This window comes from Ochotona curzoniae, unplaced genomic scaffold (genome assembly GCF_017591425.1).
Source record: "Ochotona curzoniae isolate NIBS_2020 unplaced genomic scaffold, NIBS_Ocur_1.0 scaffold_4701, whole genome shotgun sequence".
NCBI classification, from domain to species: domain Eukaryota; kingdom Metazoa; phylum Chordata; class Mammalia; order Lagomorpha; family Ochotonidae; genus Ochotona; species Ochotona curzoniae.
In genome coordinates, this window is record NW_024467122.1 from 70378376 (window position 1) to 70400821 (window position 22446).

At 52.8% G+C, this 22446-nt stretch overlaps 1 protein-coding gene across 1 annotated transcript in view; it reads left to right on the forward strand.

Moving 5' to 3' along the window:
* The window catches only part of SMAD6 (SMAD family member 6), a 65994-nt gene that overhangs the window by 4839 nt on the left and 38709 nt on the right, over positions 1–22446 (forward strand). The window contains exons 2-3 of the mRNA XM_040969670.1: positions 2727–2783; positions 5748–5825. Coding sequence (XP_040825604.1) covers positions 2727–2783; positions 5748–5825 — 135 coding nt within the window. The remainder of the gene's footprint in view (positions 1–2726; positions 2784–5747; positions 5826–22446) is intronic.

The following is a 22446-nucleotide window of genomic DNA, read 5'->3' on the forward strand; positions in this document are numbered from 1 at the left end:
CTCAGTGGTGGCCTAAGATTTAGGGGATGGAGGTTTAGGAAGTGACTGCTAATGGGGATCAGGATTCTTTTTGCGGTGATGAAAATGACCTGTAATTAGATCGTGGTCAGTTGCATAGCTTTATGAATAAACTCAAAACCACTGAATTGTGTACTCTTAAAAGGGCGAGTCTTATGGTCGGCCGATTGTATCTCAGTGTTTAAAAGATGCACCTACTGGTGCACTTCAGGGTCAAGTTGAGAGGTAGAGTAAAATCTTGCCTTGGGCAAGGCCTTCACTGGACTATCAGGATGTTTGTTAAAAGGAGTTGGGTCCCCAAGTCCCTGTCTGTCTCTGCCATTCCAAGTCTTTCTTGTGGCAGGGTGGAGGGGTGGGGGAGTGGCGTTAGTGAGTGAGCCTTCCCACTCTTAGGACCACCTAGTATGATATTTAGGGATTGGCTGCCAGCCTCAGCTTCTGTGATCAACACTTCTGGCCTCCAGAATCGCCCGGCTCAGCTGTGGTCCTGTGTGGTGGGTTTGACAGCTCAAGGCTTCTGAAGCGGAGACATGGTGAACCATTCTGGTCCTTAATCTTTGGCGCCTTGGGGAGTTGGCCTCTCTAAAAGAGATGCTGGGACTGGTGACAGTGGCTTAATGTGAGCTGTCTTCCTTCAGTGCCACCGATAGGGGGCAGATGCCCAGAGCTTCCTGCCGTGGGTATCATGGGCCTGTGGTAGTCATATTGTAGAAGCAGCCCTCATCCAGGAGTGTCAGGAGCTCCCCCTCTTCCTCCAGTGTTTGTGGAGAGGCCAATGTTTCTCTTGGCCCATGGTCAGCTCAAAAGGGAATCACTTCCACTGGCTGGGCCCCCGTCTCTGGACATGGGGGAGCCGGTCTCAGTCCCCCATCCCCTGGAAGGCTAGCTTCTCCATGACCCATGCCTCTTGTCCCAAGACATGGGGCCACAATCCAGCCTGGCCTCTGGTCCCTCGTAGGCTCAAACCTATACAGATGACCCACCTCCTGAGTCTTGTTGAAGGTCTTCTGTGGGTGTCCCTGGGTCCCCCATGCCCTTTCCCATAGATGTAGCCAACTTTGCCATTATGTTTGTGATGGCTTTGGTCCATGTAAGAGTTCTAGTCCTGTCTGTGTTGAATTCACAACGGGGCCAGAACCCAGCAGGGTGCGTAAAAGGGGGCATGTCTGGATTCCCTGTCAGGCCTAGGTACAAATGCCAGCTAAACCCTAATGGCCCTAAGGGATGTGGGGAAGTTAGTTTTTCTCATTTTTGAAATTGGGCTAATAGTTCCGTTGTGTTGCTTTTTTCATTTGAGAAAGGATGAAATAGGGGCCTCATGCAAAGGGCCTGGCTTGGAGTGGGATCCCCGGAGCAGGTGCTGAGCAAGCTTCCAGCTCTCTCCCAGGGCCTCTGTGGTGTCGACTTTTCCCTCCCCCTGATGTTGTCCACAGTGCTTGGGTGTAGACCTGTGAGCCTTCCGCTTGGTGGAAGTCACTCCTGGCTGGAGAGGTCGGGGTGGGGAAAAGGTGAAGGCTCATTGGATGCGTGGAGCAAAACAAATGCTGCGAAGCCTAATTGTGCCTTATTATAATTACGACAAACACTTATTACCCCTTGTGTCATTACTGATACTCGCCTAATAATAGTTATTACCACTTTATTACCACTGCCAGTTTGTTTTAGTTTGCGATTTGGTGGTGTTTAGTTTCATTTAGAGAAGATGAAGGGCCGTTTCATTCATGCAAATTGTTACTTAGTTTAGCAAATTGTTACTTCCCATAAGGCAAGAGGCTAAGGAATTCTTCTGAAGGCAAAATGTCTGTTTTTAAGCAGGAATATTCTAGGCAGATGAAAGGGAGCCCCAAGAAAAAGACCCATCATGGATGGGCAGGAATCACAGAAGCTGAGCTGCAAGGCTGGAGCAGGGCTTGTGTCCCACCCCAGCCCTTCAGCACTGTGGAAACAGATCCTGGGAGCTGCAGGGGCTGGGGGTGAATGAGGCCTCCCATCCAGGTTGCTCAGCTAGCTGAACATCCCGGGGTCCCCAGTTGCTACTCCAGCCTCCTTGCACCCAAGAGTGCTCCAAGGCAGCTTGTCGGCGTGGCAGTGCATACAATCAGTTCCGAATCAGGCTTGGCCCAGTTTGGCCAAGGTGAGAAAACATGGGATGCCCGGTTCTATTTCGTGTCATAGTATAGTATATCCCAGATGTTGCCAGAGATTTAAAAAAAAAAAAAATCTGCGAATCTGCTGTGTCTGCCCCCAATTCAAGTTGAAACAGGCATGCCTGGATTTTTATCTCTGCCTTCCCTCTGCCTCGAGTTGTTATCACAGTTGGTGCTGCTGCTGGTAGAGGTATCTCCACACCGCCCAGAGCTGTTCTAAGCATTTTCCCCAGCGCTATCTTTCTTTGGCTCTCCCCAGTCAAGCCTGGAGATCTAGATGATCATTATCTCCATCTCCAAGCTGAGGGAACAGGCCCAGAAAGGTGACAGAAATTGCCTGAGGTCACACAACCAAAGGTGGCATGGTGGAATTTGAGCCCAGGTCTTTGCTATGCAATCCTGGAAAGGAGGGGGGGATGGCGGCGGCAGAGATGGGACTGGGGAGGGTTTGCAGGGGATTGAGTTTATTATTTGTTTATTATTTGAGGAAACCGTTCATTAGGAGCCCAGGTGTGAACACCCCCACCTCCCCATCATGACATGTTGTCTCCTGTCTTCCAGAATCACCGCCACCCCCCTACTCTCGGCTGTCTCCTCGCGACGAATACAAGCCACTGGGTAAGTAGGCCCCCCTTCCACAGGTCCTCCTCTTGTGGCAGCGTGTCCACCCTCCGTTGCCCTGCAGCCCAGAGCTGGCAGGCTGGGCGGAAGCAAGCCTGGTTGCTTTGCAGTGGGGTGTAATTTCGCACACACTCCCACATTCAGGTCAAAGCAGAGCCAACTTCCCTATTTACGTCTTGACATTCCAGGGCTCATCGTTAACCTTTTGGTGACCTTTGGACATGGGCTTGTGGGGGATGAAATGGGTTTGGACTGAATCATCTGCTGGGGAGGAGGGGGTTTGGCTGTGCCTCCTCTTGGCTTCCTCTCCCCCAGCCCCAGCCCTAGGGTTGGTGCCTGTTAGTGGGTATTGATCAACACTGGGACAATTAGGTGCGACATGGAGTCTTTGTGGGAAGGAGTTACGTTTCCTTCTGCTCCCCACCCCCACCTCAATAGCTGTAGTATTAGCAAGAGTGTTGGTCCAGAAGGGCCTGAGTATGGTCGATCCCCAGGGGAGCTCAGTCGGGGTGGTGGTGTCCCCTGCAACCTGTACCCTGCAGAGGCAGAACATGTTGCTGAAGGTGCTTGGCTAAGTAGAGATGGCGCATCCACCGGCTGTCCACATGCTGAGTCCTGAGCCCTGGCAAGGGTGGGCTGGGTTGCACCTCCTCCCATGAGGGCAGCTGTGTGCTTGCAGCAGTGCCCAGGGGCTGCAGAAGAAGGCAGATGGCGTGGCAGGGATGTTAGAACATTCCACCCTGCGACCGCAGGAAGGAGGGTTTGGTTTGTTTTCTTTTGGGTCTAGGCCTCGCCGGGGCATGTGTCAGCACCATGCTAGCTTTGCAGGCTCCGGCTTTCCTCCTAAACCTTCCCCTGGGAAAGCAGAGGCGCCCAACGGGCCCCTTCAGGAGCCTGACCTCCCTCCGTGGGGACCGTGTGAGTCAGTGGCTGGGATGCTGGTGACCTCCCCATTGTTTGTTCCAGAAGCATAATGGTCTCCTGGATGGAGAAGCTTTGTTGAATTCTTTGTGGGGGGAACTGGAGAGGTCAGCTGGTGGGAGCCCATCTCTTCACGGAGCAGGAGTCAGCCTGGGGGAGGGGCAACAGTAAGGCCTGTCTTTAAAGCTCTCCAGCACAGCCATTCAGAAGCCCACAGTTGTCTTGGTTATTTCGAGAGGTAAATAACCCCTGGAGGCCCAGGAAGAGCCATGCTCACTCCTGGAGGTAGCCCACCTTCTGTTTCCACAGGGCGCGAGTGCTCATCCCAGCTTCAAAATCACAAGGAGATTGTCAGGTGAACTTGATAGGATGTTTGCCTTTCTGTGTCTGGTGGTCCATTTTCTGCCTCCTTGGCCCACACACTGACACTGACAGGGCTGAGTGGGTGCAGCAGAAATGAGGAGTGTGGGGGAGTCTCTAAGCTGGAGGTGCAGAGCAGATATGCTGCAGGAGAGAGTCTGGCCAAGGCACCTGCTGTTCTGACTCCTCCTGATCCCTCCCAGGGCTGTGTGGGAGCCTTGGTTGCTCCCCAAGAAGTGGGATGGGCCTGGAGCGCTGCTGCACAACTTGCTGGAGGGCTGGGGGTGCTGAGCGCACGGAGCACATTCCATATTCATAGCTAAGTCCTTGTAAGAGCTTCTCACCTGGACACCCAGGGTGCTGTAGTGTGTGTGATTCTAGTATTCCAAGCGCCCTTATTGTCCTGCTCATTTTGTTTCCCCAGCAGGTTGTAATCTTCATGCCCTTGTAGATCTGCGTTTTTTGGGGGGAAGGTCTTTATTTTTTCTTTGCGTTGCATTGTTGCTTTTTCATAAACAGAAAGTCAGTTCACTTGTAAGTCTCTGCGATCACAGGATACCAAAAAACAAAATAAAACACAGAACACCCAGTCAGCATCTGGCAACTGGGAAATGAGGGGGAAAAAAAAGAAAGGCCAAACTGGTTTGTGTTTCATCTTCCCGCTCCCCAAGCTTTGTGGTTAAAAAAAAACAAACCCTGCAGAATCAAATGGAATTCCAGCTAGTGAGGAGGCCCTAGGCTTATGGTTTTGTCCCAGGAATCCCCCAGCTTGGAATGGTCCTACTGGGCCAGATGGGAGCAGCTGAGACAGACCTGACAGACCTGGGCCAGGGTGGGAGAGAAGATGAAAATGCTACAGGCCTTCCAACTCCGGGACAGGGACGGGCAGAGTTCCCTAGTACCAGTGGTAGGGGCACGGGCTAAGGAAAAATTTCTCAAGTCTTCCTGTCCTGAAAGGTATCAGTGTGTCCTTACTCAAGAGAACACGTGCAAAAGGATTTTCTATTCCCGTCACAGTGGCCTGCAGACACGGGAAAACAAATATTAGGCACTACATGAAGTGCTTAAGACTTCTTACCAAGAAAACAAAAAGAATTCTTTAAAAGGACAATACAGATGCGGCGAGCCGCTCTTTGAGTAGATTTGGATCTTAGGACGTGGGGGAAGGGGAATGGGGAGGTGGAGAAGCTAATCTGGTAGCAAATGGTTGAGCCCTTAATTAGAGGGGTGTACGCGGGACCAAGCGAGGGTGGCTGGTGACTTGTTAAAACAGTTTCCCCGGCTCCAGCGGGAGGAAGGGAGGAAGGAAGGAAGCAAGAAGGAACAGCTTCAAGAATTTTAATGGCTGTAATTAAGTACAGCCATGATGAATTGTGCAGGGGCTTAATTTCACCTTGCCCAGGGAAGGCTCCAAGCTGCTGCTTGCTTGGGTGGGCCCCCTCAACACCCTACTCCATTGCTGGTGGGTTCCTTCGACGGTCAGAGCAGGTGTGCATGAGTCTGGGTCGCACCACGGAGAGTTTCAGGGCTGGGCTGCTGGGCTGGGTGGGGTGTGGGGGTGTCACAGAGTGACGTCGGGGAATAGCGAGGGACACGCTGCCATGTCTTTGTGTGCGTGTGAGATGTTCGTGCTGGAGATGGTGTCCCACGGCTAAGTTGTCTTTGTCTTTGCCCCTACAGATCTGTCTGATTCCACATTGTCTTACACTGAAACCGAGGCCACCAACTCCCTCCTCACTGCACCCGGAGAATTCTCAGGTGGGCTTCCTCGTGGGCTCCAAGGCTTCTCCTTGGGCACCTGGCTGGGGTGTTGAAGTGTGACCGTGGGTTCTGGGAGGTCATTGCGCTGGCCTCCCCCTTTCCTCCCACCTAGAGGATGGGGAGCTTCCTCGTGGGGTGGAGAACAGCCTGTCGGAGTAAAATGCAAAGGTAGATGCTTTTAGAGTGCCCGTCCACTGTGGTGTCAGCAGGGGTGTCTGCCTTGACTTCTGTGGAAGTGAGGAGGGCCCAGGTTCACCTCAGTTTTGCTTCTTGCTATCTGGGAGAAACCCCCGTGGGATGAGTGAGGCGAAGTCAGGCACTGGAGTGAGCTGAGGGAGCTTTGGCAGGGAGGTGTTGGCAAGTTTGGGTTTGCCCGGGGTCTGGGGTTCCTATGCCTTCTCCTGGAGTAGGGGATGCTGGAGTAGAAGCAGAGGATAACCCTGGTGTGGAGCCCCTTATGCCTTTGCAATGAAAAGCTGACTTCCCCATGTGCCAGGAGGTTCCTAAATGAGAGGGCTGGGGGCCTTGAAGGCCAAGAGGAACTCTGGTGGTGATTATGTTCTGGGGACTGCCTGGGCAGGTGTCCTGCTATGCCAGGTGGGCCTGACGGCTCCTTCGGTGGGCACGGATGGCTGGGTTTGTCTATGTCAGAGCTGTTCCTTCCATAAAGCCATGCAGCAGCAGGGACCATGGCTGTTGATAGAGGGTTGACCTTGACTGTGGGCCGGGCCCCACTCCCAGCACCCCCTTACATGCATCCTCTTGGAGTGATCCTAGGCCTGAGAAATGCCTCCAGGGTCTCTTCCTAACCACTGTCTGTTCCCCACTTTTCTTCAAGGGTCAGTGGCAGCTCTCACACTTGTAGCTCTTACCACATTCTGCCATTCTTGCCTGTGATTCTAAGAATGACCCCACACTGGCTGCCTGTGGCTGCCCAGCCATTTCCCTTTTCCACGTGTTGCCTGTTCTCCCCGCAGCCAGGGGAGGTCACAGGAGTGTGGCCATTTTGGAGGTGGAGACCCTGGGAGTATGGCCTCAGCCTGGACTGAAGTCTGACCATCCTCGGTGTCACTCCTGTCTTCTGGTCTCTGGGGGAGGAGAGGTTCGGATGGGGCCACTTCATTCCCTTCCCTGCCTCTTGATTTTGTTTGGTTCTGTCCTTCTAACTGAGACCCAGCCATATGGACCCAGACGCCCCGTGCAGTTTTGCAGCCAGAGGCTTGAGAGTCTTACTTTATGATTCTGCATTGTCGCCACCCCTCCGATAATTCAGATGCGTTGACATTGGTTAGTTAGATAAACAGGTCATTTTTTGACATTTCCTTTGCGTGTGAGCTTGAACCTGTCATACTATGTGCATATTGTGTTTCAAGCACAATCTCCCGTTGTCCTAGTCACTGCCAACAGACCCAGTGCCTGGTTCAGGCACCTGGATCAGGCTCCTGGAGCTGGCCCTGAACACCTGCAGAAATCCCTCCCACAATGTGGTTCTCAGGAGAGAGCGCCCTCTGCAGGTCAGAGGTCTCCAGGCTGTTACCTCCACACCTGCCTGTCTTTGTTGCCTGGTGGGCCTGTGTTTGGGACTTAACGCCAGAGCAGCTTTTGGTTCTGGACAGTGAGAAGGCTCCTGTGAGTCTTTAACGTGGATGTGGACTGCGTGGTTCTCACGAGAACATTGTGCCTCTAGTGGCTTGGGATTCTCAGGGGCTGACAGGTTTGGGGAGATCATCTGTTGCTTCCTTTGGCAGGGAGGTGGAGTAAGGTCTCAGTGGGTTTTGGTGTGGGCTTGGGGTGGCCTCGAGTGAGTGGAGCAGGCGTCTTCCAGGGATTACTTGTGTCCCCTCCATCTGTGGGACCCCTTTTCCGGCTTGCTCTGTCATGGGGGATCTGAGGCCTGTAGGTGAAAGCTGTTCCTGCCTCCAGGTTGGGGGCTGTGCTGGTTGTCACCCTCTAGGACAGACCCAGGAAGGGAGACTCCTGAGGGATGGCATGCAGGGGCCAGACTGGGGCCAGACTGGGGCATTTGGTGGTCAGGGACTGATGACCGTGGTGTGGGTGCTGCTGATGGCAACAGGTGGCATTTGTGGGTACTTGTTACATGCCAGCCGTCACACTCTCTTGGACTCCTTATTTCAACCTAGTGTGACCAGAGTAAGTGTCCCCTGCTGTAGGTGAGAGGGAGGCTGAGACTGTCGCCGGGCTCAGCTGCTCCAAGAACTAGATTATGAATGGCAGGTGTGGGATGTGAGTCCCTGCCCAGCTCCTACCATGAGAGCGCTGCCCGCTGTTCCCCAGTAAAACTCCCCATTCCCTTCCTCCAGCCAGACCCTGGCAGGGCCAGGTGATCCAGTCAGGCCTAGGTCTTTCTCCTGGCCTCTCTTCCTTTTGGATAAAATGGGAACAAATTAAATAATCCACAAGGAGTCTGGGGCCAGCCCATCCTGATTTATGGGGCTGACAAGGGAACTCCTCCAGGCTACCCAGGGAGCAGACCCCACAGACTGCCCCATGGACCACATGGGCCAGCTGCCCTTCGTCTCCATGTGGCACAGTCCTGTCTTGGTCAGACAGCTCTCTGCAACCTCGAGGTGGAGACCGCCCTTGTCTATGTGCACAGGGACCATCCCAGGGTTTTGCCTGGAGCTACCGGCTTGTAGTCAGCTTCAAGCTCCCTGCCTCACTCCCATGTGCCAAAGCAGAGGAAGCAGAGGCTGGTATGGATCCTGGTAGGAGTGCTGGCACTCTGTTACAAACCGAGGCACACCGGTGGGCATGGCAGCAAGAAAGGAGACTGTCAGTCTGTCTGACAGTTGTTGACACACCAGTCCTGTGACCTCCTCCCTCAGCTCCAGGTTTGGATGCCTGGTTCCCACTGAACAAATGGGCAAGCTGAGGGGGCAGGCGATTTCGCCAAGAGGAGGCTGGAGTGCAGAGCATTTGTCAAAGGCTGTGTCTTCAGTGGGGCATGGGTAAAAGTGTGGCCTGCAGGTGCCCCTTGGGTCTGGCGGGCACTCTGGGTGGTTTGCCCAACTCAGGGGCCCCTGTACTAACCTCTGACCACGTAACACCACCAACCCCCCCAACCATTCCCCAGGTTGTTTCCTTCTTTGTGATGTGTCCATTCCTTTCCCCATTGATTGAAAATTTATTTAGTTTGTGGTTTTTTTTTTTGGAAGGCCAAATGACAAAGGAGAAAGAGAGACAGAGATCTTCTACCCACAGGTTCACTCTCCACATGGCCACATCACTTGGGGCGGGGCCAGGTTGAAGGCAGAAGCCAGGAACTTCATCCTGGTCCTCCACATGGGTGGTAGATGCCCAAGCACTTGGCCGATTTTCTCTTGCTTTCCCAGGTGTGTTAGCAGGAAGCTGGATCAGCAGCAGAGCAGCTGGGGCTGGAACTGGTGTTAGAGGAGAATGATGCTGTAGGTGATGGCTTAACCGGTGTGGCATTATGCGGGCCCCTCCTTTCCTATTTTCTTGAGTTCAGGGTAGGGAGTAAAGGAAAATGAGTTAGAGAAATTTGTACTAAGGTATGCATGGTTGATGGGCAGCCTTCTTTTGTTTTTCCGCTCAAAAATTAGGCTGTGATTTGAGGGATCGTATGGAGAGGGGCTGTATGGGGAAGGGGGTTTCTGAACAAGGCTGGGTTCTCTGGGCACCTCCTTGTTTGTGTTCTGGGTGAGAGCAGGAGCCCTGGCTAGGCCAGGCCGGGTGCTGGGAGCATTGGGGAGAGCTTCTTGAGAGTTCAGGCCTGCCTGACTCCATGCTGTGGGACTAGGGCAGGGATGCACTGTTTTAGGATCCTTGGTTCCTGGCTGGTGTCTTACTCTCATATCTGTTGGAGAACTGGTATGGTGCATTACTCAGTGCCAAGGCTGGTGTCAGCTGGGTCTGATTTGGCTGTGCGTGTGCTGCTAGCTGAGCTTCTCCAGCAAGGGTGTAGGAAGGGCAGCCATCCGTGCAGGACTACAGGGAGAGCTGGGGATTGAGCCAGGCATGAGCTCTGACAGTGCTGCTCATGATTCTGCTGGGTTTTGCCCCCTGGAGGACTGGGCCGTTGTGGCAGAGTCTGACCAATCTGCTGTTGTCAACAAGCAGCATGGGTAGCAAGTGAGTGGGGTGCAGTGTGGGCCAGTGTGGGCGCCATTGCCCCTCTGTAACCTCAGGTGGGATTCTGGCTTCTCTGGTTTTCATTTGCTCAGCTGTACCTGGGGCCATTGGCTCACTGGTTTGGTACAGATATGTACCAGACTGTGGTGTGGAGCTCTTGGGTCCTACAGGATAGGCAGGGAGTTAGGGCCTCTGGCCTGTGGTCTCTTAGATTGTGTTGTCATCATTGTCCCATAGTACAGTGTGGCCTGGGACAAAGGCATTTGGAGGGAGGAGATTGAGCGTTCGTGTTCAGAGTCAGAGCACCGAATGCCAGGGATGGGAGACGGATTGCACTTGGCAGTGAAGAATCCAGGGCCCACTCACCAGAGGCCATGGGACTTGAAGATTCCCCAGGACGGTGTTGTCTGCTGACTGTAGGCATTTGAGTGATGTGTCAACACTCTAAACACTCCTGGGGAACCTACTATGTATAAACAGGTAGAATGGTGGATGGGTGATCTAGAAGGGGTGATACACAGTAAGTGATGGTGCCGAGTGTTGCCTTTGAGATGTCAGAGCAGGGGGTTCTCTTTTGGGAAATGGGGCATTCAGAGAACACCGCATGGAGAAGGTGATTCTGAACTGGGTTTTATAGGGTGACTAGGAGCTCACTAGGAAGACAGGAGATTATAGCGATTTCGTACCAAAGGCGAGTGGCCTGCAGCAAGAAGCACTTGATGTTCCAAGAGTCTGTGGCTGAAGGGGAAAGAGGTGCATGATGAGGTGCATCAATGAGTTTGTTGTGAATGCTAGGGGAAGGAGCTTGAAGACAGCGATCCTGGTCCCTGGGGCCAGGGACCCTTGGGATCCACTTGTCCTAAAGGATCTTGCCTGGCATCTAGCATTGGCCACACCCAAGCAGGGGTCACTGTGGAATTAATGCCTGAATAAATGAGTTTGTGCCTGGGGTGGAAGGGTCTGGAGAGAGTACACTGCACACATGGAATCCCAGAGAGTGCTGAGCTCTGGCCTGGACATTGGGCAAATACCCTGTGTGTTATCTCTATGCATTCTATATATGTACTAGCTCTTGAAGAAGTCAAGCAACTTGCACAGGGTCACCCAGCTGGAAAGCAGTTGTATTGGAACCAGAGCCCAGGCTAGGTCTGGTTCTCCCATATCTGTCCCCAGGAGATACAGGATTCAAACGGGGGCCATGGGTGTTAGGCCTTCCACGTCCTTGGGTACCTGAGGAGACTCAGAGGGAGCAGCTGTCACCCTGGTCCCAGCCCAGCTCTGCTTATCCACTGGCTGGCTGCTGAGGGAGCTGGCAGGTGGGTGGGCCTAGGGCGAATGGCGAGTGTCTGTCCAGCTGGATGTCCCTACCCAATATCACTGCACCTTGGTTGCCCGTGTCCTCCAGTGAGTGGGCAGGTTCTGCGTAGGGACCTGAAATTCTAGAAAGTACACGTGCTTGCACGCAGCATGATCACATCCATGTGTGTGCACTGGGGGCACTGTGGCCCGCCCTCCCACTGTCCCCTTGGCAAGTGCTCCCAGGGTGTCTGTAACCATCGGGAGCCATGCTTGAGTGCTTCCTTGTCAGGGGCAGGCGGCTGTTGCCAAGAGCTACTTCTTTGATGCAGAAAATATATCCTGAAGGTACTTTGTCAGATGTTTTTACATTAAACATTTTCCCTCCCTGGCCCTCTGCCGCCGGGAGAGGCAGAGACGCATTGCGTTCCCAGTTGCCCTGGGTGGAAAGAATTCCTGATATTTGTGGCCCGTCCCCCCGCCCCTGCTCCCCAGTCAGAGGACCTGCCCCCATTTTAGAGAAAGCTGGGCCTTGGGAGCGAGGGAGGGACCCTTCTGTCCCCACGTGGTGGAAATCTCTGGGTTTGGAAAATCCTAGGTCTTGCGTCTGGAATGGACATCAAAGCCATTGGTCCAGACTGCAAAGGTGACCTTGCCAAGACTTTAATTGATCTCCAAGCAGAAGTCTCGAAGCTCGCAGGTCTGGGCCTGGATGTTGTTGCTTTGGTCTGTCTGAGAGCCCGCTGGACCAGGGTCAGTGCTAGGCTGAGGAGGGAGAAGCTGGGCCGTACAGCCATTGGTGCCACAGTAGGGATGGGGGGAAGGCAGGGAGGTGAGTCCTTATACACGGCCTATGTTTGGAGGGGCTGTTCTGGGCTTGGGGCATTCTAGGTATGAGGCCTTGCTAGGTAGGTGGATATGGTCAGTGGTGGTGGGAAGAAGCGGGGGTGGGGCTCAGCTACCTTACCCTCCACAGGTGGCTGGCAGGGGTGTAGGCTCAGGACCTTCTGTTCTCAGTCTTTGGCCCTCCAGTCCCCATTGCCTTACTGGAGAGGTAGTCCCTGGCACAGGTGTCAGGTGCCATCCCTGCCATTCAATGACTGTGAACACCACACATCCAACTGTGGGCCCCAGATTCTGCTCTGAGGGCCTGAGGCTATGCAGGGTTGAGCCCAGGATGTCTCCCAAGATTGCTGGAGAAAAAGGAGGGACACAATTTCCAAAGTGAGTCCCAAAGGCGCGCTGCTAGGGGTGGGCTTTATGTAGGAAGGTGGCGAGACTGGAGTTTAATTTTGAGTCCTTGCCCCAGCTCCCAGCTCAGAGCCTGCCTTGCAGCCAGTGTTGGGATGCTATGAGTGATTTGCACAAGGAAACCCCAACCCTGCCGGCTGCTGCTTGGGGTCCAGAACGCAGTCCTGCAGATCTTACCCAGAGGTAAAGCCACCCAGAGGCATCTCCATGGCCCCACACTAAGTTCAGCCCTCATTGACTGGCGCAGGTTCCCACGGTGCCATGGCCTGGGCTGGGGGAGCTGTCTGATGGAGTCTCCCCTGGCCCCTGTTGCTTGTTTCGGAGAGCAGCCAAAGTGTAGGGGAGAAGTCTCCAAGTCTTTTGGGGTAGGGAGCGGACCCACCTTGTTCTTACTGGATGCCTGTGTCTTGGCTGTCCCTTCTCTCATGGAGCCAAGGCTACAGGAAGCCCTGTGTAGGCAGCATCTACCCTGGCTGAATGCCAGGAAACCCGCTATTTTTTGCATTTAAAATTTTTTTTTTTTCTGAAACCCACTATTAGTCCTGGCTCGGTACCAGCTTACTTAGTGATCTTTTAACCGCATCTGCTTGGCTTCCCCATCTGTAACATGGATGCATTGGTGTGATCATTGGTGTGACTCTGTGGTTGTCCACTGTCAGTCTCCCAAGACCTATTAGAAAGAGCTGACCTCATTCCAGGAATAACTGGGGTGGGTCTGCCTGGGCTGGGCATTGGCACTTCTGGGTTTTAATTCTCCAGGGAATTGGAAGGTGCAGCCTGGGCTAGGGACCAGGTCTAGGAGAACCTGGAAGGTCCTTCAGAGGAGCCAGGTCACTTCCTCCAGGCAGGGCAATGTGTGTGGTGTGTAAAGCAGCCTGTTCCATGTGCTTCATCCTGGCTGGGGATTGTGTTCTGGAAGTGGCTGTGCGAGTCCTGCCAGCACCTGGCGTAGCAGGTGTGGTAACAGCAGTTTGGGAGTGAGTGAAGCGACCCTTGCACGCTGGCTTGGAGATGCTTGGCTGGAGCCAAAACCAAGGCCCATGCTCCCCAAGGCTGTGGCTATTTGCATCTTCTGCAGCCGAGTGTGTTTTCTGTGACGTTCAGGAAAGCTGGGGACAGTCCGCTACTGTAGCCCTGATGTAACCCTGCTTGTCCTCACGCCCCACTGGGAGTCTGAACAACTTGGCTAAAAGGTGGTGAAAAAAATCTTACAGCTCTGCCCCATCCTGCCTGAGACCTTGCAGGGGTGTGGGGGGAGAGGGGGCAATGGCTAGTGGGGATCAGAAGCACCTACCCCCTGAAACTCAGCCTCCCTGTGCACCTGCCTGTTCCTGCCTACAGCGTGTGGCACCATGTACTATGTACCATGGCTAACGTGCAACAGGGCAATCACTGAGTTGGGAATCCAGTGTTAGCATGAAGGACAGGATGGTGCAAAGGAGGGGAGACCTTCCCTGGCGAGTGTCTGGGGAAGTCAGATGGTGATAGCAAAGACCAGCAAGGTCCACCCGTGCGTGGTGTGGGCTGAGAGAAAGTTGCTGCCCAAGCAGCCGCAGGGCATGCTGGGACCAGGGCTGAGCTCCAAGGAGGTAGTGGCTGGGGTTGGGAGGGAACATCACAGGCTGAGAGAAATGGTGGGTCCAGGCAGGCAGAGGCGAAGATGCTGGTGCTGGACCTGGTCTGATCTTGGCTGGGCTTTTGTTGGCGTTGGACCCAAGTCTGGTCCTGGTGGACTGTCAGAAGGGGGACCTTGAATGCTACCTCCTGCACTGGGCTTCTCTTCCCTGGGTTGGCTCCCAGGGTGGGTGTTTCAGAAATACTTTTGGTGGGTGGGTTGATGGATGGACGGATGGGCTATCACCTTGGAGAACCCTGGAGTATAGAGGTGTTTGCTTGTTGAATGTGTGCTGGTGCCTAATGTACAGTTTATGGAGTAGGTAGGTGTTCTTGTATAATACCACCCTGATAATGAGCAGCAGTGCCCCCGCAAACCCCTTTGCGGCTGTTCCCTTCTAGCCTCTCCTCTTTCTCCCAGGTACCTGAGCTCTGTCCTAACTTGTTAGCACTGTAGACTACTACTTTTCTAGTTTTGAACTTGATACAAATGGAGGTATGTGCTGAAGGCTTTAAAGACGTTTAGCTGCTTTTAAAAAATTGTTTGTTTTGATTTATTTGGGAGACAGAGAAATAGTCTATTCTCCACCGTTTCCCTCTGCAGATGTTTGCAGTAGCTGGGGGTGAAGGAGCTCAAACTCAATCTTGGGGCCGGCGGGGTGGCTAAAACAGATCAATCCTCCACCTGCAAGTGCTAGCATCCCATGAGGGTGCTGGTTCATGTCCTGTTTTGTACTTCTCATCCAGCTCTCTACTTCTGGCCTGGGAAAGCAGTGGAGGGTGGCCCAAATTCTTGGTCCCCTGCACCCACACGGGAGACCCAGAGGAGACTCCTGGCTCCTGTCTCCTGGCTTTGGATTGGTTCAGCTCTGGTTGTTGCGGCTGCTTGGGGAGCGAACCAGCAGATGGAAAAATCTATCATCTTCTCTCTGTAAATCTGCCTTTAGAATAAAAATAACTAAATCTAAAAAAATAAAATTAACAAAACAAAAACTCCAAAACCAATCTGTGTTTCCCTTGTGGGTGGCAGGGGCCCGTGAGCAGGGAGCTGGCATAAGAAGTAGAGCTGGGGTTTAAGCCCAATCACTCCAAGAAGAGGCTGTGCTTAGCAAGTGCCCGCCCCGTGGAAGACTGTTTTGTTTAACTTAACAGGTTGTGTGCGGGGATTGGGCTGTCCTGTTGGGAATGGTTGCAGAGGGCTCCCTGTGCTTGGGGAATAGTACTGTGTGAGAAGATACCATAATGCTGAGGTCTGGTGTATTCATTCTATTGGCTCCTGCCTAGGGGCTTCTACTGCTGATATCACAGTAGGACCCCAGCAGCTACTTCGTGTGGACCCCAGGCCACATTTCTCCTGGGTGCATATCTGGGAGCGGGCGTGCCAGGTGGTGCGCTATAAGCATGGTCTACTTTGAGGCCCCACCAGACTCTGATTGACCCTGCGTTTCTTTTAGGAGCATCCTTGTGGGGAGGAGTTTTCGTTCATTCCATCCACTTAGAGAGGAGAGGCAGGGCCCTGCCGAGACCTGGGCTGTCCTTGTTGTGCTCACGCAGAGGTGGCCACTGAGACCCGAGGGGGTCCCAGAGCCCTGCCACCACCCCTTCCCTCACCCCGAGACAGGACAGTGCATTTGCTCTGGAATCGTCCTGACACCCTAGGCAGTACACTGTGGGAAAAACAAAAAAGAAGAAAAAGAGAGGAGAAAAGAGTGAAAGGAAACTAAACATTGGAAAAGAAGTGTGTTTCCAATAAACTGGGCCTTTCACCGGTAGCCAAAACATTACATTCCTGTACCTCGGGAGCAGCCTGCAAGTTGGCCTCTCCTGGCTGTAAATCTTGCCGGGACTTGGGTCAGGATTGTCCCCGGGACACACAGAGGGCAGTGTCCTTCAGGGCTTTGCGTCTCTGGGCTTTGGCAGGAGGGGGACACGGTCCCTTTTTTCTGTGGTCTGGCTGTGCCTCAGGCTGGGGGAGGGGTTCAAGATCTCCTCTCCCTCTGTGGGGTGGGGTGGGGTGGGGGAACCCTGAGCCCTTCTGAAGGCATGGTGTGTGAGTTACCGTAAGGGGTTCTGCTTCGCGTGCCCCCACCTCCCCACCCCTTTCTTGGGTGCTTTGATGGGTTGGAGGTGTTTATAGGCTTGATTCACGACCGAGTTACCAGGGTTTTCCACGGAAATAACTTATTAAAGGGGCCGTGCACACAGCGACATTGAAGTCTGGAGGGTGGTGTGCATCAAAGGCGGCCCCGGGGGCTTGGCCAGTCAGCATTTCAGTGGCCCAGGCCCAGGCTGTGGCCAGCGCCACAGACCAGGGCCAGGCCCACGGGGGGCAGGGCGGGGCAGCCTGGACTGCAGGAAAAACAGTTGGGTTTAAGAAAACACTTCCCAGACAAACCCAAATTCAGCTTCATGGAAAAAAGCAATTGGTGGGAGAGGAAGCAGTGAGAGCCCATGGTCCCAGACCAGACCTCCATCTACACCTCCTGCCCAATTGCGGGGGCACAAAGGGGTGCCTGGATTCTCTGCCGTTGTGCCCCGTGCCAACCCCTTGGCACAGGGCTGTCGTCAGAGGGACAGGCCAAGGCTGTGGGCTGCCCACTGTCTCTTGCCAGGGCTGGATGGAAGCTGGGCTGGGCCGGGGGGGAAGTCGGGAGTAGAAGGATTTTTCTGGTTTCTCCCTTGCTGAGAACTCCGGTCCTTCGTTTTCATGGCCTCTGATTTGTCTGGAGGGTCCCTGTGAGCAGCCATCTTTTTCCCGAAAGCCCTTGGACACAGCCCACTGTGGCTTCTGTCCTTGCTTCCCTGCTCTAGTTCCTTTACCCCAGTTGATTTTGTTCCAAGTGTATCTGATGTCCCCAGGCAGACTGTGGGTGACTTCTGGGCAGGCCCTGGGTCTGCCTGTGTCCTGTCAGCTGGCCCTGGTGCCTGGCATGACCCAGCTGTGCTATAGGAGGACGTGATTGGGAGTCCTGGCCCGGAACTCAGTCCTGCCGCTTACATAGTAAACATAACGGCAGAAGGAGTATGGTAGGAGTGGCTGTCATTTGAGGGCAACGCAGGTGGCAGGCGCTGGTCTGTGCGTCTTACTCCTTGAGCTCATTTCATTCTAATGAGGCAAGTTCTTCAGAGTGTTCCTTATCTCCACTTTTTTTTTTTTAAACAAAGAGATCTTTTCATGTGCCGGTTCACTTCCCCATATGCCCTTAAACAGACAGGACTGGGCCAGGCCAAAGCCAAGAGGCTGAAATTCTTGCGACAGGAACCCAAACTTTTTGGTCATCACCTGCTGTCCTTCAGGTGCTCATTAGCAGGAATCTGGATGCAAAGCAGAGTAGCCAGGACTTGAACCAGGCACTTCCATAGGGGGTGTAGACATCGCATGAGAAGGCTTACTGCTGTGCCACGCACCTGCCCCCTCTACACTTTATGGAAGAGATGACAAGCTCAGAGTTGAGAAATAATTAACTTGCTCAAGGGCAGTAAGCCAGTTAGTGGCAGAGCAAGGAGCTGAACCCAGGGCTGACTCCAGAACTTGTGTCCTTAAGGAAGTCCCTTCACCTCTGTGGTCCAAAGTGTTTCTGTCAGGAGTTTACAGGCTGTAGGAATAAGACAAGCTGTAAAAAATGTGCAAGGGGTCTGTGTCGGGGGTTTTGGTTTATTAAGATGCGATCCACATGAATTTTTTTTTTTAAGGTGTGCTGTTATTCTGTGTTGTCACAGTCGAGAGAACTTTTTCATCACCCTGGGAATTTTCTTGGTACATGTTTGTGGCCAGCTCCTATGCCAGCCATCTTTAGTCTGATTTCCATCTCTGTTTCTGCCCTTTCCAGAAAACTCTACAAATGTAATTCAACAGCATGTAGCCTTTGGTCCTTTTTTCTTCACTCAAGGATACTGCTTTGAGGATCCACCGTATTGTTGTATGAATAGATCTTTATAGCTATGAACATTGGTGGTCAGGCTTTTGTGTGTGGCATGTTTTCAGTTTCCTTTGATAAGTGCCCAGGTGCAGGGCTGCTGGGATGGTGGTGGAGAGGGTGTTGAACCCTGGAAACTGCCACACTGTTCCCCAAAGGAGTTGTACCACTTGGCAGTCCCAGTAGCATTCTTCCCATCCTTAGCAGTGCTTGCACTGATCAGTTCATGGTTGAGTTGTTCTAGCAGGCTCTCGGTGGTATCTGGTGGCGGTTTTCACTCCCACTTTCCTAGCAACTGATGATCTTGTTCGACATTTTCTGATGTGCTTGTTTGTGCATCTTTGCTGTCCAGATGTTGGCACGTTTAAAACATATTGGGTTATTTATGTTCATATTACCGAATGTGGAGAATTCTTCATGTATTCTGTTATCAGACATTTACAAGATACGTATTGTGCCAATATTTTTTTCACCATCTTGAGTTTGTCATTTGTTTTTAATGTAATCAAAATAGAGGGTTTTAGTTTTGCTAGAGAGAGGTTTATCAGTCATGTCTTTCCATGCTTTCCCGGTTGTATGGAGAACTGCCAAGCCCACAGTCACATTTTCTTCCGTGTTTTCTTCCAGAAGTTTTCTAGCTTTAGGTCATCCTCTGCGTTTCTAAGCCAGGTTGAGTTGGTTTTTATATAAGGTGCAACTGTGCGCCCACATGTCCTAGTACCATTTGTTGCAAAAATTGTTGAATGATAGCAATCCCTGTGTCAGAAATCTGCTGATCGTGTGTGAGTGTGTGTGGTTCTCCCTTCTGGCGGCATTATGTGGGTGTCTGTCCTGTTACCAACACCCTGCTGTGTTGATTGCTATAGCTTCCTGTGCTGTGAATTTTGAAACCAGGTAGGGTGCAAGTTAGCCAACATTTTTTTTCCCACAGTTGTTATGGCTGTACTATCCATTTTCATGACTATGTAAGTTGTATATTTAGCTGTTGGTTTTTACCAGAACATATTTTGTGGTTATTTTCGTTTGGATTACACTGAGTTTGCAGGTCAGTTTAGGTAGAAATGTTTTTCTGACAACATGGAATCTTCTAGTGAATGAGCATGGTATAATCCCTATAGGCATGGATTTGAAATGTTTTTGCAATAAAATAAACTTTTTAAAAAGGTTTTATTTTGGGTCCAAGGCGCCAGCCTAGTGGCTAAAGTCCTCGCCTTGTATGCATCGTAATCCCATGTGGGCACCGGTTCATATCCCAGCTGCTCCACTTCCCATCCAGCTCCCTGCTTGTGGCCTGGGAAAGCAATCGAGGACGGCCCAAAATCTTGGGGTCCTTGCACCTGTGTGGGAGACACGGAAGAGGCTCCTGGCTTCGAATCAGCTTAGTTGTAGCTGTTGCAGATACTTGGGGAGTGAATCAGCAGGTAGATGATCTTTATTTCTGCTTCTCTATGTAAAAATTCTGCCTTTTCAATATCAAGAATAAGTAAATCCTACTGCTCCCAATGTTCTTGCAACAATCAGAGCTGGGCCAAGCCAAGAGCCAGAAGCTTCATCTGGTCTCTCACATGCATGACCGGGCCCTCAGCATTTGGATTATCACCTGCTGCAGGGAGCTGGGATGGAAATGCAGGCAGGACTCCATCCCAGACACTGATTCGGGATGCGACTGTCCCAAGCAGCAGCTTACCTTGCTGCTGCACTACTGCGTCCACCTCACTATCTTTTTGTCCCATTTCCAAGCTCTGTTGTATGTGGGTTATGATTTCTCCCATCAATGTATGGCAGTTTCAACGTACCAATCTTGGATTATTCACTTCATAGATACGTAGTTGGAGTTTTCTGGTGCTGTTGTAAATGGAACTATAACAACGCTTTCCCACTGACTTATTGCTACTGTGTGGAGCTGCAGGGATCTGTGGATGTCCTGTGACTCAGGTGCTTGGTGTTGGGTGCTGTGCTTTGGAGGAAGGCATGCAAACACTTTGCCCCATGCCATCATGTTTCCTGCAGTCATCAGGTGTGTTTGTCCTAAGGCGACAGGTGTGGCAGCTTGGGAAGTGTCTCCGCAGCCTCATGGGGAGGGGTCTGTCTCCAGTTCACCTTGCAAGGCGATGACCACAGAGCCCATTGGACTAGGTCACCTGCTATGAGCCATGCCCGTTGACCTGGACCTTCACACAGGCGCAGGGTGGCAGAGCGTGATGAGAGCTGAGACCTAAGAGGAAGCCTCTCCATTGGCCACACCAGGGAGGACAGGACTCCCCAGCCAAGGAGGGAAGGAGCGAGAGAGGGAGGGAGAGACCACAGAAGTGGCCCATGCCTCTTCTGGGAGCTGCGAGCCTTGAACTTGACCAGGTGGCCTTCGACTGTTCTCAGAGCCTGAAAGCTCTGTGCTTGGAAGTAAAGGCTCTGGCTGACCTCACCCAAGGGCCCAACAGTGGAGTTTAAAGGCTTTTGTGACTTTTGAGTTTGGCATTGGCACTGGGCATGGCTGGGGAAAACACTGGGCCTGCTAGTGCTTGCTCCGCTTGCTGTGTGTGCCTGTGGGAACGGCCAGCAGCCTCCCGTGTCCTGAGTCACCTCAGCAGCCCAGGGAGCGAAGAGGAGAGAAGCAGGAGTCTTCCCCTCTTCCCTCCTCCTTGGAAGCTCTAGGCTGGCCCTTGAGTAACAGGCTGGGACAGCTCGCGCTTGGTAGCCAGATTCATGTTCTTGGGTTATCATGGTAGCCCGGAGAGCTATTGTCCCATCTAACAGATGACAAAAGTAAGGCCCCAGAGGTCCCTCTTACCTACCAGAGTCACGCAGGAAGCAGGAGAAGAGGCTGTGATTCAAGCCCAGATTTCCTCTGAACTGAAAAATCAGTGTGATTGGCAGGAACTACCCATTGGGTTCTGGGTTTCCATTTGGGATGTTGAAAACTTGTTGCTAGGCCGTGGTGGAGACTGCACAATATTGGAAATGCTCTTTTTAAAAAAGATTCATTTACACATATTCACGCAGAAAGAAAGAGAGAGATCTCCCATCACTGTTTTATTCTTCCTTGTGGCTATAACAGTTAAGTCTAGGCCAGGTTGAAGCCAGGAACTTCATTGAGATCTCCAGTGTGGATGCAAGGGCCCAGGCACTTGAGCCATCCTCTGCTGCTTTCCCAAACATATTAACAGGCAGCTGGATCAGACGTGGAACTGCCAGGACTTGAACTGGCACCTACATGGGATGCTGGCGTCACAGACAGAGGGTTAGCTTGCTATGCCATGGCACTGGCCCTGGAAAAGTTCTTTTTTAAAAAGATGCACTTATTTATTTGAAAGGCACCTTTATGCAGAGTGGGAAAGAGCTTTTCCATCCCCTGGTTCATTCACCAGGTGGCTGTTAACAGCCAGGGCTAAGCCAGGTTGAAGCCAGGAGTTTCTTCGGGGTCTCCCACATGCGTGCATAGGTCCAAGCACTTGAGTTATCCTTTGCTGCTTTCTCAGATTCATTATCACGAGCTGGATTGGAAGTAGAGCAGCCAGGACTCCAGCACTCATGGCATTACAGCCAGTGACTAACATGCCATGCCACCGTGTGGAGCTGGGGGTGTTCTTAATGCCACCCAACAGTCCACTTTAAAAATGGTTGGGATAGCAAATGAGGGATGGACTTCACCAGCACATGCCAAGCTGCCATGCTCTCCACACAGTCTGTCCAGCCTCTCACCAGAGCTGGCCCCATAGGTGGGCGAGTCTCCCAGGGAACCCAGGCAGGAGAGAAGGTAGGGCTTTGCAGGTTGACTGAGGGCAGCGTGGCCTTCCTGTGCTCCTCCCTTCTGCCAGGACAGAGAAACCCTCAGGCCCTGGCTGCCTCCCCACAAGAATGCCCACCTCTGTCCAGAGCTCTTGATCCCCAAGGGAGAGGTGGGAGCAGGGGTGACTGGCCTGCTGGTCACTCCAGCTGCACTGTGGTCCAGGGCTGGGTTGGAGCCCCAAGAGCTGGCCTGGTGCCTGCCTGCTTGGCCTCTGGTCTCTGCCACTCTGGTCTCTGCTGAGGGTTCTGACACTGTCTCCCATGGGAGTCTTCCTCCTGCAGGAAGGCCGCCAAGGATTCCTTTTAGAGATACAGAATGAAGGTGGGAGAGGGCTGTGAAGGTATTCCAGCCCAAACAAGCAAGCAAATCACTAAATAGTAGTGGCTCTCGGAAGCCAGGGTGGGAAAAGGCCCGGGTGATAGTCAGATCTGAGTTCTTTCAGTTTGGATTCTGTAACAGCAGAGACTGGGATGGGGATGCTGAGGTTGGGGCTTCCTGAGGGCTGGGGATGGGTGTTCCCTGGAGCAGGGAGGGAGGGAACAATTAGAGGAGGGAAGGAGGGGGAGAGGGGGAGGACAAGGCGGCTAGCATGTGGCCTCTGCTGGAGTGTGCCTGTCCCTTATCACTGGGCTCACTCACA